Genomic DNA, 20,479 nt, shown 5'->3' with positions numbered 1-20,479 from the left:
TACCATGCTAATGTTAGCTATCAAGATGACTGATGTTAGCCATTAAGCTGATGTTAGCTACCATGCTAATGTTAGCTATCAAGATGACTGATGTTAGCCATTAAGCTGATGTTAGCTACCATGCTAATGTTAGCTATCAAGCTGACTGGTCTTAGCTATCAAGCTGACTGATGTTAGCTATTGTAAGGAAATGACACACTATCATGTTAATGTTAGCTATCAAGCTGATGTTAGCTATCAATCTTATGTTAGCAATCAAGCTGCTGTTAGCTATCATGCTAATGTAAGCCATATATATTCATTTATTTTAAAGTATTCAGACATTAAGTAAAGTCACTTATTTTTGTAGATTTGTACATTATTTTTAATAACGTTTTTGTCTAAACTATAATAGCAAGTACATCAATGTTAATAATTAGAACAATATTTAACCTGGAATAATGTTATCGTTCATTATTCTGATGAGTCAAGATTTTATTCTGAAACATGAATACGTCACTTCCTGTTGCACTGCTTGTACCAAACGAATGTTTTCTTCTTTTAAAAAACAACAAAGAGTGAAGGCGGCAGATGTGAACCTTTTATTCAGATGTGAAGGAGAAAGAAAAGCGACTCAAACTGGAGTTTTTCTCTGGAATAAAAACTGCACGTGTGAACATTTTGACTTCATTCAAATATTTAAAAAAGGTTTAATTGTTAATATATTAACATTAACTCTTCTTTTTTCACGTTTGACACTTTATAACTCAGTATTTTCATGGTTTTTTCCTTCAACAAACGACATTTTTTCACATTAATTTCAACTTTTTGAAACCAAAAATTGTGTTTCATACAAACCTACATTTATCCATATATTCGTATATCAATTTATCTAATTATATTCATTCACTAATTAATAAATTCAGCCATTATTCCATTTAAAAAACATGTTTAAGGTAAGGTAAGGTAAGGTAAGGTAAAACTTTATTGATCCCTCAGCTCACCTTCATAGATTTATTTATATATTTACATCATTTGGACGTTTTAATCGAATAATTTGGACTCACCAATAAATTGCCCCTTTTTTAAAAAATAAATCTATAAAAAATACTTGTTTATTTTGACATTTTATATTTGAAAAAAAAATAAATATAAAATGAATTTGACAGGATTTTTCTCGGCTGTGTCGACGGCGCCCTCTGGCGGTCACAGGGGTTTGGTGTAGTTGGCGGGGAAGTAGCCGCTCTTCCCGCGCAGTCTTCCCTTCCACCAGGAGGCGTCAGAGCGGTCGAACACCTCGATGATGTCGCCGGCGCCGAAGCCCAGCTCGTCCTCCTCCTCCACCACGAAGTCGTAGAGCGCCATCACGCGGACGCCGGACGAACTCTGAGGGAGAGTGGGCGGAGTCAGAGTTGAAAGGGCGTGACCCCTGGTGGTCCACGAGCGACACCGACGCACCTGAGGCAGCGGGAGGGTCTCGGACCTGAACGGCGGGTTGAGGGTGACGCCGACCGGGCTGCTCCGGCCCACGGCCCCGATGGTGTGAGCCCGCTCCTCCAGGTCCACCTTCCTGGCCTACGGAGACGTCACACGTTCATCTATGAGCGGGGGGTCAGGGGGCGAGGAGGGGGCGCACCTGCTGGAACGGCGGGGTCCTGCGACAGTCCGGACCCCCGTCGTTCAGGTACATCTCTCTGGTCTTGGACACGGAGGTGGTCTTGTAGAAGTGGACCAGCTGGTTCAGCGAGGAGAACTTGACGTCCCACAGGTAGTACTGACCCTGAGGGTTTCGCATGACCTTGAAGTGCTGCACGTCCAGCTCGTACCTGAGGAGACCCTCACTCAGTCACTCGTCCTTCATTCACTCGTTCATTCCTTCACCAAATCATTTATTATCGTTCATTCGTTTGACAAATCATACATTCATTCATTCACTTAATAATTCACTCACTTATTCATTCACCCAATAATATATTCATTCACTCATTTATTCACACAATCATTTATCCATTCACTCACGTATTCATACATACAATAATATTTTCATTTATTCATTCACTCACTTATTCATTCACCCAATTATATATAAATTCACTCATTTATTCACGCAATCATTTATTAATTTACTCACTTATTAATTCATCCAATAATATTTTCATTTGTTCATTCAATCACATATTCATTCATCCAATAATACATTCATTCACTCATTTATTCACACAATCATTTTTTCATTCACTCACTTATTCATTCATCCAATAATATTTTCATTCACTCATTTATTCACGCAATCATTTATTCATTGATTCACTTATTCATTTATCAATCATACATTCATTCACACAGTCATTTATTCATTCACTCACTTATTCATTTATCCAATAATATTTTCATTCATTCACACAATCATTTATTCATTCACTCACTTATTCATTTATCCAATAATATTTTCATTCATTCACACAATCATTTATTCATTCACTCACTTATTCATTTATCCAATAATATTTTCATTCATTCACACAATCATTTATTCATTCACTCACTTATTCATTTATCCAATAATATTTTCATTCATTCACACAATCATTTATTCATTTACTAACTTATTCATTTATCCAATAATATTTTCATTCATTCACACAATCATTTATTCATTCACTCACTTATTCATTTATCCAATAATATTTTCATTCATTCACACAATCATTTATTCATTCACCCAATAATTCATTAATTTATCCAAACATTAATTCTTTCACCGGATCATTTATTATCTTATATTCATTTAACAAATCATACATTCATTCACTCACATATTCACTCATTACTTTAAGTCATACTATCATTCCTCTAATTACATATGTATTTATTCACTCGTTCATTTATCCAATATACATTCATTCAACAAATTCATTGTCCACTTGTTAAAATAACACTACGTTCATTCACTCATTCATGAAATAATATGTTCATTCATTTCTCTAAGTTTTTAATTAACACATTCATTTATTCAACCAAAATCATCCATTCATCCTCCAGCATCCAACACTTGTTCTCCCTTCTCTTCTATTCACTCATTCATCCTCCAGCATCCAACACTTGTTCTTCCTTCTCTTCTATTCACTCATTCATCCTCCAGCATCCAACACTTGTTCTTCCTTCTCTTCTATTCACTCATTCATCCTCCAGCATCCAATACTTGTTCTTCCTTCTCTTCTATTCACTCATTCATCCTCCAGCATCCAACACTTATTCTTCCTTGTCTTCTATTCACTCATTCATCCTCCAGCATCCAACACTTGTTCTTCCTTCTCTTCTATTCACTCATTCATCCTCCAGCATCCAACACTTGTTCTTCCTTCTCTTCTATTCACTCATTCACCCTCCAGCATCCAACACTTGTTCTTCCTTCTCTTCTATTCACTCATTTATCCTCCAGCATCCAACACTTGTTCTTCCTTCTCTTCTATTCACTCATTCATCCTCCAGCATCCAACACTTGTTCTTCCTTCTCTTCTATTCACTCATTCATCCTACAGCATCCAACACTTGTTCTTCCTTCTCTTCTATTCACTCATTCATCCTCCAGCATCCAACACTTGTTCTTCCTTCTCTTCTATTCACTCATTCATCCTCCAGCATCCAACACTTGTTCTTCCTTCTCTTCTATTCACTCATTCATCCTCCAGCATCCAACACTTGTTCTTCCTTCTCTTCTATTCACTCATTCATCCTCCAGCATCCAATACTTGTTCTTCCTTCTCTTCTATTCACTCATTCATCCTCCAGCATCCAACACTTATTCTTCCTTGTCTTCTATTCACTCATTCATCCTCCAGCATCCAACACTTGTTCTCCCTTCTCTTCCATTCACTCATTCATCCTCCAGCATCAACACTTCTTGTTCTTCCTTCTCTTCTATTCACTCATTCATCCTCCAGCATCCAACACTTGTTCTTCCTTCTCTTCTATTCACTCATTCATCCTCCAGCATCCAACACTTGTTCTTCCTTCTCTTATATTCCCTCATTCATCCTCCAGCATCCAACACTTGTTCTCCCTTCTCTTCTATTCACTCATTCATCCTCCAGCATCCAACACTTGTTCTTCCTTCTCTTCTATTCACTCATTCATCCTCCAGCATCCAACACTTCTTTTTCTTCCTTCTCTTCTATTCACTCATTCATCCTCCAGCATCCAACACTTGTTCTTCCTTCTCTTCTATTCATTCATTCATCCTCCAGCATCCAACACTTGTTCTTCCTTCTCTTCTATTCACTCATTCACCCTCCAGCATCCAACACTTGTTCTTCCTTCTCTTCTATTCACTCATTTATCCTCCAGCATCCAACACTTGTTCTTCCTTCTCTTCTATTCACTCATTCATCCTCCAGCATCCAACACTTGTTCTTCCTTCTCTTCTATTCACTCATTTATCCTCCAGAATCCAACACTTGTTCTTCCTTCTCTTCTATTCACTCATTCATCCTCCAGCATCCAACACTTGTTCTTCCTTCTCTTCTATTCACTCATTCATCCTCCAGCATCCAACACTTGTTCTTCCTTCTCTTCTATTCACTCATTCATCCTCCAGCATCCAACACTTGTTCTTCCTTCTCTTCTATTCACTCATTCATCCTCCAGCATCCAATACTTGTTCTTCCTTCTCTTCTATTCACTCATTCATCCTCCAGCATCCAACACTTATTCTTCCTTCTCTTCTATTCACTCATTCATCCTCCAGCATCCAACACTTGTTCTCCCTTCTCTTCCATTCACTCATTCATCCTCCAGCATCAACACTTCTTGTTCTTCCTTCTCTTCTATTCACTCATTCATCCTCCAGCATCCAACACTTGTTCTTCCTTCTCTTCTATTCACTCATTCATCCTCCAGCATCCAACACTTGTTCTTCCTTCTCTTATATTCCCTCATTCATCCTCCAGCATCCAACACTTGTTCTTCCTTCTCTTCTATTCACTCATTCATCCTCCAGCATCCAATACTTGTTCTTCCTTCTCTTCTATTCACTCATTCATCCTCCAGCATCCAACACTTATTCTTCCTTCTCTTCTATTCACTCATTCATCCTCCAGCATCCAACACTTGTTCTCCCTTCTCTTCCATTCACTCATTCATCCTCCAGCATCAACACTTCTTGTTCTTCCTTCTCTTCTATTCACTCATTCATCCTCCAGCATCCAACACTTGTTCTTCCTTCTCTTCTATTCACTCATTCATCCTCCAGCATCCAACACTTGTTCTTCCTTCTCTTATATTCCCTCATTCATCCTCCAGCATCCAACACTTGTTCTCCCTTCTCTTCTATTCACTCATTCATCCTCCAGCATCCAACACTTGTTCTTCCTGCTCTTCTATTCACTCATTCATCCTCCAGCATCCAACACGTGTTCTTCCTTCTCTTCTATTCACTCATGCATCCTCCAGCATCCAACACTTGTTCTTCCTTCTCTTCTATTCCCTCATCCATCCTCCAGCATCCAACACTTGTTCTTCCTTCTCTTCTATTCACTCATTCATCCTCCAGCATCCAACACTTGTTCTTCCTTCTCTTCTATTCCCTCATCCATCCTCCAGCATCCAACACTTGTTCTTCCTTCTCTTCTATTCACTCATTCATCCTCCAGCATCCAACACTTGTTCTCCCTTCTCTTCTATTCACTCATTCATCCTCCAGCATCCAACACTTGTTCTTCCTGCTCTTCTATTCACTCATTCATCCTCCAGCATCCAACACTTGTTCTTCCTTCTCTTCTATTCACTCATTCACCCTCCAGCATCCAACACTTGTTCTTCCTTCTCTTCTCTTCACTCATTCATCCTCCAGCATCCAACACTTGTTCTTCCTTCTCTTCTATTCACTCATTCATCCTCCAGCATCCAACACTTGTTCTTCCTTCTCTTCTATTCACTCATCCATCCTCCAGCATCCAACACTTGTTCTTCCTTCTCTTCTATTCACTCATTCATCCTCCAGCATCCAACACTTGTTCTCCCTTCTCTTCTATTCACTCATCCATCCTCCAGCATCCAACACTTGTTCTCCCTTCTCTTCTATTCACTCATTCATCCTCCAGCATCCAACACTTGTTCTTCCTTCTCTTCTATTCACTCATTCATCCTCCAGCATCCAACACTTGTTCTTCCTTCTCTTCTATTCACTCATTCATCCTCCAGCATCCAACACTTGTTCTTCCTTCTCTTCTATTCACTCATTCATCCTCCAGCATCCAACACTTGTTCTTCCTTCTCTTCTATTCACTCATCCATCCTCCAGCATCCAACACTTGTTCTTCCTTCTCTTCTATTCACTCATTCATCCTCCAGCATCCAACACTTGTTCTTCCTGCTCTTCTATTCACTCATTCATCCTCCAGCATCCAACACTTGTTCTTCCTTCTCTTCTATTCACTCATCCATCCTCCAGCATCCAACACTTGTTCTCCCTTCTCTTCTATTCACTCATTCATCCTCCAGCATCCAACACTTGTTCTTCCTTCTCTTCTATTCACTCATTCACCCTCCAGCATCCAACACTTCTTGTTCTTCCTTCTCTTCTATTCACTCATTCATCCTCCAGCATCCAACACTTGTTCTTCCTTCTCTTCTATTCACTCATTTATCCTCCAGCATCCAACACTTGTTCTTCCTTCTCTTCTATTCACTCATTCATCCAACAAACTCACAGATCCATGACTCGACTCACACTCCGTCCCACCAACTCATCCCTCACTCATCCGTTCACAGCGATCCATTCATCCGTTCATCACTCACTTGACGGAGATGGAAAACTCTCCCATCGAACTCTCGGAGCCTCGGATCACGAACTCTCCGACGTTCCTGTGCTTCAGAAGGTTCTCCGCGGCGCGACGGTTCCCGTTCTCGTGGAACCAGCTACACACACACACGCACACACACACTTGAGTTGTGCGGTTCAAAGGTGAACAAGTTGTGGGTCACCTGGGCGTCTCCATGACGACGTAGTTCTGCGGCACGAATCCCTCCTTCCCGTCCAGCTCGGCCTTGAACCAGCCGTCGTTCCTGCTCAGGATCTGCTCCGAGGAACGTTGTGCGTTTGTGTTTGTGTAGAAAAAGTGTTCAACTCTGTGTGTGTACATGTGTGTGTGTGCAGTCGTTTTTGTATGATTAAACGTGTTTGTTTGTGTTTGATGATTGTGTTGTACGGTTTAATCAGCGTGTGTGTCTCATTGTGTGTGTTAATTTGTGCGGTATGTGTGTGTTGACTCCTGTGTGTGTAGTTGGTGTGTCATTGTTGTGTTAATGTGCATGTTAACTTGTGTGTGTGTTAAGGTGGAAGTGTGCGTCTGTTGATGTATGTGTGTTGGGATATTTTTCATGTAGTTAATGTGTGTTTAGAAGTGTGTGTGTGTGTGCGTGTTTGTGTGTTTGTGTGTGTGTAAATGTGTAGAAATGTGTTTTGTGTAGATGTGTGGGATGATTTGTGTTTAAAGTTTGTGAATACGTCAGATGTATTATTGTGTTGCTTTGAATGTTTGAATAAGTGTGTGTCTGTTGATGTATCATTGTGTGTTTGGATATTTTTCATGTGTGTATTGTTACATTAAAAAAGAGTAGAAAAAGTGTTGTTTTGTGTATATTGTTCATGTTTATTACATTTGTTTTCAATCAGCTTGTGTGTATAATTGTGTGTTTCCATTTGTGCAGGTCTGTGTTGACTTGTGTGTGGGAGTGTGTAGGTCGAAGTGTGCGTCCATTGATGTATCATTGTGTGTTCATGTGTGTGTTGGGTATATTTTTCATGTAGTTCGTGTGCGTTTAGAAGTGTGTTAGTGTGTATGTAGAAAAATGTATTTTGTGTAGATGTGTTGTGATTACGTCAGATATATTATTGTGTTGCTTTGAATGAATTAACCAGTGTGTGTCAGTTGATGTATCATTGTGTGTTCATGTGTGTGTTGGGATATTGTTCATGTAGTTAATGTGCGATTAGAAGTGTGTGTGTGTCTGTGTGAAATGTTGTAAATACGTTAGATATATAATTGTGTTGCCTTGAATGTTTTAATCGGCTTGAAATTGTGCGTGTGTACATTTGCGTTTTGACATGTGTGTTTGCGTGTGTGTAACTGGAAGTGTGCGTCCTTTGATGTATCATTGTGTATTCATGTCTATGATAGGATATTTTTGTGTGTATTAATTGTGTGCACCTTCAGTGTGTCGCCTTTCTTGAAGCTCAGGTCTTCGGCTGACGTTGCGTTGAAGTCGTACTTCCCTGTCGCCTCCATCTCTGTGTGTAGAAGAACAACACACTCTGAGGTCTCACAACAACTACGACACAACTGCATTATCGACACATCCACGTGGACACCACAAGGATTAAAACCAACACAATAATACACAATAATGTAATGGACGTATTCACAACACATCTACACAAAATACATTTTTCTACACTCACACACACTCTTTTAAACATAACAATACACACTTTTAATACATGAAAAATATCCCAACATACACATGAACACACAATGATACATCAACGGACGCACACTTCGACCTACAGACACACACACAAACACACACACACACGTTACCACATACCTGCATGAATCGACGCACATTTAGACACAAAAACTGATCAAATCTAATTAAATGAACATACAAACATATACACAAAACAACGGACACACACTGGTTAAAACATTCAAAGCAACACAATAATATATCTGACATATTCACAACACATCTACACAAAATACATTTTTCTACACTCACACACACTCTTTTAAACGTAACAATACACACTTTTAATACATGAAAAATATCCCAACACACAAATGTACACACAATGATACATCAACGGACCTACACTTCGACCTACACACTCACACACACACACACACACACACACACACAAGTCAACACAGACCTGCACAAATGGAAACACACATTTATACACACAAGCTGATTAAAAACAAATTAAATAAACATACAAACATATACACAAAACAACACTTTTCCTACACTATTACACTCTTTTCAATGTAACAATACACACTTTTATTACCTGAAAAAAATCCCAACATACAAATGAACACACAATGATACATCAACGGACGCACACTTCCACCTTCATACACACAAGTCAACAAAAGACCTACACAAATCGAAACACATATTTAGACACACAAACTGATTAAAAACAAATGTAATAAACACACAAACTACAAAAACAAAAATTGACACAACACAACACTTTTTCTACAGTAACACACTCTTTTAGACGTTACGATACACACTACATTGAAAATATCCAAACATACACACGAACACACAATGATACATCAGTGGACGCACACTTCGACCTACACACTCACACACACAAGTCAACACACATATTTAGGAACACATTGATGAAAACATTAAAAGCAACACAATAATATAACAGGAATATTCACAAATTTTCAACACAAATTCTCACATACATCTACACAAAAAAAACACCTTTTCTACACTCACACACACACACTTTTAAACGTAACAATACAAAATATAACAATTTACACACTTTAACTACGTAAAAAATATCCAAACATACACATGAACTCACACTTCCACCTACACACTCACACACACAAACAAGTCAACACACAAATTAATTAACAAATTGATTAAAACATTAAAAGCAACACAAAAATATATCTGACGTATTCACAAGATTTTAACACAAATTCTCACACACATCTACACAAAATACATTTATCCACACACACACCTGAACACACTTCTAAACGCACATTAACTACATGAAAAACATGCACATTAACACAACAATGACACATCAACTACACACACAGGAGTAAACACAGACACATACCGCACAAATTAACACACACAATGAGACACACGCTGATTAAACCGTACAACACAACACAATCATCAAACACATACAAACATATTTAATTACACAAAAACGACGGCACACACACAAGTATACACACACACGGAAAAACACTTTTTCTACACAAACACACTTTTACATAAAAATGCACACTACATGACAAATTTCCTACACATGGACACACATTGATAGCTCAACAGACACACACTTCCACCTACACACATAGAAATAAGTCCAAACAGTTACACACATTCACTAAAACATTAAACAATCACGAAATACATGGACATCAACACACACATGCAAGCAATAAATATTAAGAACACAACAAGTCATACAAACACACAACACAGTGACTCAGATGAATTTAAATATGACCAAAGGGACAATCAGTGACACACACTCGATTAATAATCTACACAATGGCTACAGATACTTGTTGAACTCTACACAATTGAATGTAACACAATGGTGACACACACGCTGACCTGTTGAGTCGGTGACCGCTCTGGTGGCTTGAAAACTACTCTGTGAGATTTCAGGAAGTTCCTCCTTCACTCACAGACACACACAGACACACACCAACTACACAAACTCAAGCTCTTCTGCTCTTATCTCTTAGCGACGGATGTGGGGAGCGAAGCATAGAGTGCAGCTGCAGAGCACGTCCTACTTTACAGTGTAGCTGAACGTTCCTGCAGCATCAGCACTTCATGAAAGGAACTGGACGAACTGGCCGTATGTCACTGAAGAAATGAAGAAGAAAAATATACGACGAAAAAAAATTCAAAATATGTGAATATAAATACTTTTAAATTAGTTTTTTTTATCTGTAACGTAAAGTCAAGAACATTTTAAACTGAATGCTAAACTTGCTAGCTTAGCTACTGGCTAACAGCGCTAGCTTCAGTAAGTAATACTTATGTAAATGTACAGTTAAATAGTTCTGAAATATTTAGAATGTAAATATAAATACTTTAAAATTAAGTTTTTATCTGTAATGGAAAGTCAAGAACATTTTAAACTGAATGCTAAACTTGCTAGCTTAGCTACTGGCTAACAGCGCTAGCTTCAGTAAGTAATACTTATGTAAATGTACAGTTAAATAGTTCTGAAATATTTAGAATGTAAATATAAATACTTTAAAATTAAGTTTTTATCTGTAATGTAAAGTCAAGAACATTTTAAACTGAATGCTAAACTTGCTAGCTTAGCTACTGGCTAACAGCGCTAGCTTCAGTAAGTAATACTTATGTAAATGTACAGTTAAATAGTTCTGAAATATTTAGAATGTAAATATAAATACTTTAAAATTAAGTTTTTATCTGTAATGTAAAGTCAAGAACATTTTAAAGTGAATGCTATACTTGCTAGCTTAGCTACTGGCTAACAGAACTAGCTTCAGTGAGTAATACAAATGTAAATGTACAGTGAAATAGTTCTGAAATATTTAGAATGTAAATATAAATACTTTTAAATTAATTTTTTTTCTGTAATATAAAGTCAAGAACATTTTAAACCGAATTCTATAACTTCTAGCCTAGCTAGTTGCTAACAGCGCTAGCTTCAGTGAGTAATACAAATGTAAATGTACAGTGAATTGTTCAGAAATAATTAGAATGTGAATATAAATACTTTAAAATTAAGTTTCTATCTGTAATGTAAAGTCAAGAACATTTTTAACTGAATGCTATACTTGCTAGCTCAGCTACTGGCTAACAGAACTAGCTTCAGTGAGTAATACAAATGTAATTGTAGTGAAATAGTTCGGAAATCATTAGAATGTGAATATAAATACTTTTAAATTAAGTTTTTATCTGTAATGTGAAGTCAAGAACATTTTAAACTGAACTGAGCTAGTGGCTAACAGTGCTAGCTTCATACTTACCACCCCGTAACACTTTGGATCTTTGTATACGTTGAAAATTAGAATGTAGATGTTCAGTGAAATAGTTCAGAAATAATTCGAATATTAATATAAATACTTTTAAATAAAGTTTTTATCCGTTATGTAAAATCAAGAACATTTTAAACTGAATGCTATACTTGCTAGCTTAGCTACTGGCTAACAGCGCTAGCTTCAATATGTAATACTTATGTAAATGTATAGTGAAATAGTTCTGAAATATTTAGAATGTAAATATAAATACTTTTAAATTAAGTTTTTTTCTGTAATGTAAAATCAAGAACATTTTAAAGTGAATGCTATACTTGCTAGCTTAGCTACTGGCTAACAGCACTAGCGTCAGTGAGAAATACAAATGTAAATGTACAGTGAAATAGTTCGGAAATAATTAGAATGTGAATATAGATACTTTTAAATTAAGTTTTTATCTGTAATGTAAAGTCAAGAACATTTTAAACTGAATGCTATACTTGCTAGCTTAGCTACTGGCTAACAGCACTAGCGTCAGTGAGAAATACAAATGTAAATGTACAGTGAAATAGTTCGGAAATAATAAGAATGTGAATATAAATACTTTTAAATTAAGTTTTTATCTGTAATGTAAAGTCAAGAACATTTTAAACTGAATGCTATACTTGCTAGCTTAGCTACTTGTTACCAGCGCTAGCTTCAGTGAGTAATACTTACCACCCCGTAACACTTTGTATCTCTATATACGTTGAGAATTAGAACGGAGATGTTCAGTGAAATAGTTCTTTAATCACAATTAGACATTTGTACGACATCAAATTAAATTAATCTGAAATAAATGACGATGTAAAATGTACGTGTGTTACGAGGGTGTCTCTGCTTCTAAGTAAGGAGTCAAATGTATTTGAATAATCGACCAAAGTGCTTCTAATTTTACAAAACAAAAATACAATTTGACGAAGTAGGTGAATTATCTGCAGTTATACGTAAAAAAAACAGTTACTTTTTTACGTATAACGTAAAAAAAATGTTTTCATGTCGAATATTCGTAATATTGTGATGAAAAGTTTTTTTTTAATATCCGTCAAATTTAAAATCCATGCTGCGCACGAACTTTAGCGTAAACTAATACAAACGACGTAACCATAGAAACCATAGAAACCATAGAAACCACTTCCTCAAAACCAACAGACTATAAAACTTCAGCGCGAGCCATTAAACTGTCAAACTTCACGACGGACAGAACCTTCCTGAACATCGACATTTAAATTAAATTAAATTGTAAAACGGACTAAAAAATACAACATTTATCTTCTGTTCACACCATGATAAAAAAAAACAACATTTTATTATTTTTAATCGATTTAACGCGCTTTTTATTTTATAATTTAATTTATTTTAAATCCAGTTCTTACCGATGTTTGATCCGGGTCTCGTCAGGCTTCCGTCCCCGCTGGACTCATGCTGGAGAAGCTGAGGAACAATCAGAAATATAGCGAGAAGAAGAAAGATGATTGACAGGAGACCGTTCGTTGCCGGTTTCTGCCTCCGACGCGACAGGAAGCGCCGCCTTCAAATTAAAACCTCAGTGCGCAGGTGCGAGTCGCCGCCGAACACCTGCGTAAATTAAAAAAGTAAAATAATTATTGTTACAATTATTATTATTATTACAATTATATTAATAAAAGAAAAAAACACTGTTACTATTTTTTATTTTAATTATAAATAGAATTATTCATAGATACTAATAATAAAACGAGTTATTTCACTAAATTTCTATAAGCAAACCATATAAACATGTATCGATTTAAAAATAAATAACATTTTTACAGGTGATTAAATATAATGTTGTTCTGAACCACCATCTGATCTTTGAAGTCGTTTTCTGTGTGTATTTAAACACTTTTAAAATAAAAAAAACCCCTATTTTTTAATAAATGTCAAGTAAACAATAATGATAATAATGATAATTACTATTGTTATCATTGTTATACATTTAATTTAGGTGCGTTTTAGATCGCGTCAGGTCACTTCACAAGTACTAAAGTGCGATAAAATAACATTATAAAGAGCCGTAGCTTAAAAATAAACACTATAAAATGAGTACAAATGAATATTTGACCTTAAAAAACATGTTTGTGAAGCTCGTGCTTGTTGTGTTTTGAGCTGAGATATGAAACCAGTGACTGACAGGAACATAAACCACAGCAGTTCACTCACATCCGCGAGGGAGAAAGAGAAACAACTCTGGTGAAGCTTGAGAAGAACTAAACTAACTAAACTAAACTAACTAACTAGAAGCGAAAATGTATTTTTGGTCTTTTTTTTCCCCCTTAAGTCAGAGCATTTAAAGATTTATATTTTCAATATGAGGTCATGAGTGAGCAGTTACTCTTCTTTGCCGCTACATGTTATAATAGATCATTAGAATGTGAATATAAATATTTTTAAATTAAGTTTTTATCCGTAATGTAAAATCAAGAACATTTTAAACTGAATGCTATACTTGCTAGCTTAGCTACTGGCTAACAGCACTAGCTTCAGTGAGTAATATTATGCAAATGTACAGTGAAATAGTTCGGAAATAATTAGAATGTGAATATAAATACTTTAAAATTAAGTTTTGATCTGTAATGTAAAATCAAGAACATTTTAAACTGAATGCTAAAGATTTATATTTTCAATATGAGGTCCTGAGTGAGCAGTTACTCTTTTTTGCCGCTAGATGTCGTCATTTCTCACCTTTTACTGCGTTTAACTTTCAGGATTAAACAGCAAATTAAGAACAATCTATGAATTAATTAACTTTTAAAACCGTTTTTATATTTTATAAGAAGAAGCAGGAATTCAATTTTGGCCAATGTGGTGAAACAAACATCAGAAAAAAAAGTTGTATTGTACAATTGTTTTTAAAATTATTATAGTTTATTTATTTATAATTTATTTAATATTATTAAATTATTTTAAGCATATTCAAAAGTTTGGCGTACATTCTCAGCCTATTAAAAAAAAATTGTCACAACGTCATTAAAATGTACTGTTACAAGTTTAAATAAATGTTATGCTGCGTGAATGTGTAATAAGACTCTTATCGCACTGTGTTGAAGTAACAATGCTAAAGATAATGTTACCTTTACTTTCTTGTGATTAGATATTTTAGGTTAAAAGTCAGAAAATATGGGTAAAAAAAGGTTTATTAAATTAGAAAATGTTGGTTTTCTTTATAACCGAGTGCCCCAGCATGCTTTGCGGAACTAAACGACTATTTTAATTATTATTATTATTTACAGGCCTTAAGTTCAGTGGAATAAGAACTTTAAGTGCAGATCAAAGCACAATAAAGTCAAAATAAAACAGATTTAAAAGTTGGTGTGTTGCAGTACCATCTTACGACCACTAGATGGGTCTATTTCACATCAAATAGCGATCACCAAAAAAATATTGCTTCGATTAATCTTACCCTGATTATTAACTCACTAAGTTATCGGTTTAATTCAGTTATTAAATAATAATAAAAGTTGTATTCCTTATTTTAAAAATATATATATCAAAGTGTGTGTGAGTCTGGCCCCGCCCCCTCGGAGGTGTCGTGACGTCACCTGCCGGCGCTCGTGTCCGAGCTTCAGTTAAACGTCCAGAGTTCGAACCTTCAGCGACGGTCGTGATGGACCGAACCTCCTCAGAACCTCTGGACGGTGGACTCACGGAACCACAGTCCGGGATTCATCGCCTGATGTGGAAGTTTAACGGGATGTTGTTCGCGGCTTTTTGCTAATATTTTTACTCGTTTTTTTAAAAAAAAAATCATTTTTCCTTTTTAGCTTCGAGCTAAAAAACGACGAGGTTTTTACGGACAAATGTTTTGCTAGTTTTTAAAACAAAAAAACAAGATGATTTCCGAGGAGAAAAGCGTCAACAAACCGCTGAACTTCCCGGTGGGTTTTATCATCCGCTCGCCGAAGAAGAGGCTCGCCAGGCTGGGCAGGAAGAGCAGCAACGGGTCCGTGCAGTGAGTACACGAAAGTACTAAGTACTCGCTGAAATATGTGTTTATTTTTACTGACACGACTTTAGAAGACATGGACGAACGACGAACAAATCACGACACACACAAATACATGACAAAAATCGATAAACAACGTAAAATAAAATAAATAAATACAAATAAAGAGAGTTCATATCCATTTAATTAAGATAAGATAATTCAACTTTTTATTCACACTAATTTAGAAACATAAATAAAAAAAAGTATGTCGCAGATTTAAATATCTTTTAAAAGTGTGTCTTATTTTATCTCTACCACAACATATCTTGTTTTACGTGACGTCATCTCCATCTATAACAAGGAAATAATTAAAATAATTTGTATGTTCAGTTCAAACGTGACATTTTCTTTTATGTATTTCAAAAGTTAATTTGTGCTGATTTTACACACATTTATTTTCTGCTTCTATTATCAAATGTTCAGGATCAACGCACGTATTTATTGAGACTTTGATGTGAAACTAAAATAAATCTATAAATAAATAAAATGACGTTAGTGACGAGTATATAACAGGCAGATACTGCTGGAGTACTTTAGTTTTAATGATCTGTAGATGAAAAAAACTTTATTTTAAACTACTTTCTACGCCAGAGGTGTCCAGAGGTCACAGTGGGTCAAAAGATGTGTATAAAAATAACACATTGTTACGAAAAAAATAAAGTACCACAGATATCAAGATATAAAGAACATATATCTTATAAGGTTGTTAAACCTTCGACTATGGAACACATGTTCAGCATTAATAATTCAATTACTTCCTATTCGCCGTTAATAACCCACAATTACGGTGTTTTTTTTATAATTAATTCTCAGCAGTGTTGAACGTGGTCATGCTGAAGATGCTAATAAATACATTACAATGATTTAAGTGGCTATTCGGCTGATAACACACACATGAATATCTCAAAACCGCTTAAACTTGCAGGAATATTGTTTAAAAAACATGAAATTTAAGATAATATTGAACACATTCAGGTGTTGACGAGCTCCAGACTGACGTCACTGGTTCTTTAAGTGAAGTCACAGAGTTATTAAATTAAATTAAATTAAATAAAGTGTACGTTTATCCAGTACAAAAAGCGCCGTGCTGCTCCGGCCTCTGAACTTTGACCTTCAGCTCAGCGAACGGGATGCTTTCTCACTAAATGCCGTCCTCGCTAAATCCTGGAGAGTTGTGGGTTGAAAATCCCAGAAGGTCAGCGGTTTGTAAATACAGACAGACCGTCTGGCGATTGAGAAAAGAAGCCAATGATGTCAAAAAACACTTTCAATATCCCGATAAATGAGAATTAGTTGAAAAATATTCAGATTTTCTTGCACGATATTACTATTTTATAGTCGTTTTGACTTGCTTTTGTAGCATTTGAAATAATAATAATAATAATAATAATGAATTTTATTTAAAGGCGCCTTTCTTGACACTCAAGGTCGCCGTACATAGGTTACATACATAAAACATCTTAAAACACAACAATAAAATATGTATAAAATAAAAAGTAGCAGACAAGGGTAGAGCATTAGTATCGAGTGGACGAAGGTTTGCTGGAGAGGTAGAGCTGGGTGTCATCCGCATAATAAGTGGAAATTAATATTGAATTTGCGGAAGATATTTCCGAGGGGAAGGAGGTAGATGATAAAGAGTAGGGGCCCCAGGACAGAGCCCTGGGGCACACCTGAAGTGACAGAGGAAGGGATGGATTTAAGGGACTTTAGCTGAATGAACTGAGTATGTGTGATGCCAATGGAAGACAGTCTATTGAGGAGGGTGGTGTGACAGATGGTGTCAAAGGCTGCACTCAAGGTCAAGGAGGATGAGGTTGGAGAGGAGACCAGAATCAGCTGCCATGAGGAGATCATTTGTCATTTTAATGAGTGCCGTTTCAGTGCTGTGGAGTGAAACCAGACTGGAACTGTTCATACAGGTTATTGTTGGATAAATCAAGGATTTTGGAGATGAAGGGAAGGTTCGATGTAGGACGGAAGTTGTTGAAGTCGGAAGGGTCTGCACCAGGTTTTTTCAAGATTGGGGTTATGGGAGCAGCTTTGAAGGATGTAGGAACAGTTCCAGTGGTTAGGGAGGAGTGGATGATAGCAGAAATGATGGGGGCAAGGGAGGGGAGGCTGGCTTTAACAAATTGCGTGGGGAGGGGGTCAAGTTGACAGGTGGATGGTTTGGCTTTCTGAATGAGTCCTGTAATGTCTGGGAGAGTGGGGAGCTGGAAGGAGGATAATGAATGTATGGAAGGGTGAGGGTCGGCTGGGATGCTGAGGTGAGGGCTTGTTCCAAGATGCTGGTGAATATTCTGGGTTTTTGCATTGAAAAATGACATTAAAGAGTTGCAGAAGGAAGTTGTGTACAAGTGGGGGGGGAGGGAGTCCTGGGGTTGGGGTGATATTGTGTAGTATGAAGAAAAAGTGGCTTAGAGTTGCCTTTGTTGGCAGTGATTATACTGGAGTAGTAGTGGGTTTTGATGCTGGCAATGGACGCCTTATAGCATAGGATATGGTTATTGTATATTTCTTTGTGGATAGTGAGACCAGTTTTCCTGTGGAGCCGCTCAAGTTGCCGACCTTTAGCTTTCATGAGCCGAAGGTCGGGGGTGAACCAAGGGGCGGAAACAGAAAAGGAGATAAATTAGAGTTTCCTGCACTAAAACAGTGATAGATCTTCAAATTATTTGTGTATCCAGATGGTATTTCTAAACACTTTTCAAACCCCATTTGTTTTTTGGGGCAAAGTTCCCATCCCGTATTGTTCGGACTACGAGGCGCAGCAGATTTGAAGACTTGTATAAATATCTAATGGCAGAGATAAGTGTGATGATCAAAAGTCTGAGGCTGGTTTTTGTGAAGGTTTAAATGGAGTTTGACGGCACATACCTCTGCCAAGGAGTTCATTTTGTATCAGTTAATTTGAACTGAGTTTATAAAGCGGTGAAACTAATTCAGTGATTCGAGAAATCAGTTTAATCTCTTAAACGTAGCAACCCTAAAACAAGCCGCGCGCTCAGCAGCAGTTAGAGGCCATACAAGTGAATGAAGAATCCTTCAAAACATTCCTAGATCCAGATGAACTCAAGTATGTCGCAAAAAAATCAACTTATTCCATCATCATTTCCTGGAAATATGGAAGCATATTAGTGTAATAGAAATATTGAGGCTCATTTTGAAACGTATTCATGCTCCGTCGCTTCTCTTTCCCAGGTCCAACCCCTCGGACGCCCCCCCGGCGCGCCCGGCGGAGAGCGTGGGGGTCCGGCAGCCGGCCAAGAGCAAGATCCGCCGGCACAACAACAGACTCTCGTCTGTCTTCAACTACAGCCCCAACATCGGGCGCCGCGGCCCGGCCGGGGGCGGCGGGTCCGAGGCCGTGGACGACCCGGCAGAACTGTCCAGTCAGGTGTCGGTCCCTGGCATCCTGAAGGTCTTCGGCAGCGACATCTGCCGTGGCACCAACTACAAGAGCGTCCTGGCAACCACGCAGTCCAGCGCCAGAGAGCTGGTGAAGGAGGCTCTGGACAGGTTGGTTCAAACGGGTCGATCGTATATAAAAAAAAGGCTGGTTGAAGGTCACCTGGTGGTCCTCATGGACTCTCTGAAACCACCACAGGTACTGTCTGGAGAAGGAGGACGCCAACGACTACGTGCTGTGCGACGTCATCGGGAAGACCGGCCCGGAGAACCAGTGGAGGCGCGAGTGTTTCCGCGTGGTGGGCGACCACGAGAAGCCCCTCGTGCTGCAGTCGCTCTGGAAACCCAAGGAAGGATTCTCCCGGCGCTTCGAGATCCAGCTGCGGGCCAGCGTGGAGGAGCAGAGCCTGAAGGACCGGGACACCGTCACGGCAGGTACGACCCCCCCCACGCACAGGGTCGGTCGCTTTTAAGGTGATCAAGAACCCCCCGTTGTGGTGAGGAGAGCTCTTATCCTGGTGCAGCCAAACAACCTTCATTGTCCCTCTTATCAGCCGACGATGGTGCGAGAGGTCAAGAAGGAACAAAAGCTGCCGCGAGGGGAAGAGAGGAGGTCTTATCTTTGTTGTCTGGCGAGGGTCCACCAGGACCCTGTGAAGCATCAAGGAACACGGCGGCACTTCCCGCCGAGATGCCTGGGAGAGGAGGCCGTGTTGTTGTTTCTAGCAGAGCTCACTTCCTGCTCGCTGTGGGTCGAGCAGCACCGCTGACTTCACACTTTCACTGATAGTGAAACTATTCTAAATGACCTTTATTGTCAACAGGACTTGAAATCTGAAAATTTAAAAACGGTACTAACAAGTACTAATCAGTACTTGACTCTGGTGTTGTGATAGTGTATTAACAAGTATATATGTGTAGTATTGTCCAGTACTTGACTCTGGTGTTGTGATAGTGTAGTAACAAGTATATATGTGTAGTATTGTCCAGTACTTGACTCTGGTGTTGTGATAGTGTGGTAACAAGTATATATGTGTAGTATTGTCCAGTACTTGACTCTGGTGTTGTGATAGTGTAGTAACAAGTATATATGTGTAGTATTGTCCAGTACTTGACTCTGGTGTTGTGATAGTGTAGTAACAAGTATATATGTGTAGTATTGTTGAGTACTTGACTCTGGTGTTTTGATAGTGTAGTAACAAGTATATATGTGTAGTATTGTCCAGTACTTGACTCTGGTGTTGTGATAGTGTAGTAACAA

At 37.8% G+C, this 20,479-nt stretch overlaps 2 protein-coding genes across 2 annotated transcripts in view; one reads left to right on the top strand and one right to left on the bottom strand.

Annotated features, from left to right (window-relative positions):
• Positions 1-566: 566 nt before the first annotated feature.
• Positions 567-13,289, bottom strand: grap2a (GRB2 related adaptor protein 2a). Its single transcript, XM_087808435.1, has 7 exons — positions 13,178-13,289; positions 8,190-8,269; positions 6,964-7,055; positions 6,778-6,897; positions 1,616-1,805; positions 1,438-1,554; positions 567-1,365 (listed from the first exon to the last, which is right to left on the bottom strand). Exons 2-7 carry the CDS (start codon positions 8,265-8,267, stop codon positions 1,186-1,188), a joined length of 777 nt encoding a protein of 258 aa, XP_087664561.1. The 5' UTR covers positions 8,268-8,269; positions 13,178-13,289; the 3' UTR covers positions 567-1,185.
• Positions 13,290-15,414: 2,125 nt separating this feature from the next.
• radil2a (Ras association and DIL domains 2a) overlaps positions 15,415-20,479 on the top strand; it is a 35,603-nt gene continuing 30,538 nt past the window's right edge. Inside the window, exons 1-3 of the mRNA XM_087809431.1 lie at positions 15,415-15,771; positions 19,012-19,329; positions 19,418-19,653. Coding sequence (XP_087665557.1) covers positions 15,653-15,771; positions 19,012-19,329; positions 19,418-19,653 — 673 coding nt within the window. The 5' untranslated portion in view covers positions 15,415-15,652. The remainder of the gene's footprint in view (positions 15,772-19,011; positions 19,330-19,417; positions 19,654-20,479) is intronic.

The sequence above is a fragment of the Callionymus lyra genome, chromosome 15, assembly GCF_982586985.1.
Source record: "Callionymus lyra chromosome 15, fCalLyr1.hap1.1, whole genome shotgun sequence".
NCBI lineage: Eukaryota > Metazoa > Chordata > Actinopteri > Syngnathiformes > Callionymidae > Callionymus > Callionymus lyra.
The sequence above is the reverse complement of the archived record's forward strand: the minus strand, read 5'-3'. Positions and strand labels throughout refer to the sequence as shown.

Excerpts from the sequence above, each read along its gene's own strand:
- grap2a (XM_087808435.1), bottom strand. The coding sequence starts at position 8,267 with ATGGAGGCGACAGGGAAGTACGACTTCAACGCAACGTCAGCCGAAGAC. Across the intron at positions 6,898-6,963 it reads GTCGTCATGGAGACGCCCAG|CTGGTTCCACGAGAACGGGA; the intron begins GTGACCCACAAC and ends GTGTGTGTGTAG. Across the intron at positions 1,555-1,615 it reads GGACCCCGCCGTTCCAGCAG|GCCAGGAAGGTGGACCTGGA; the intron begins GTGCGCCCCCTC and ends ACGTCTCCGTAG.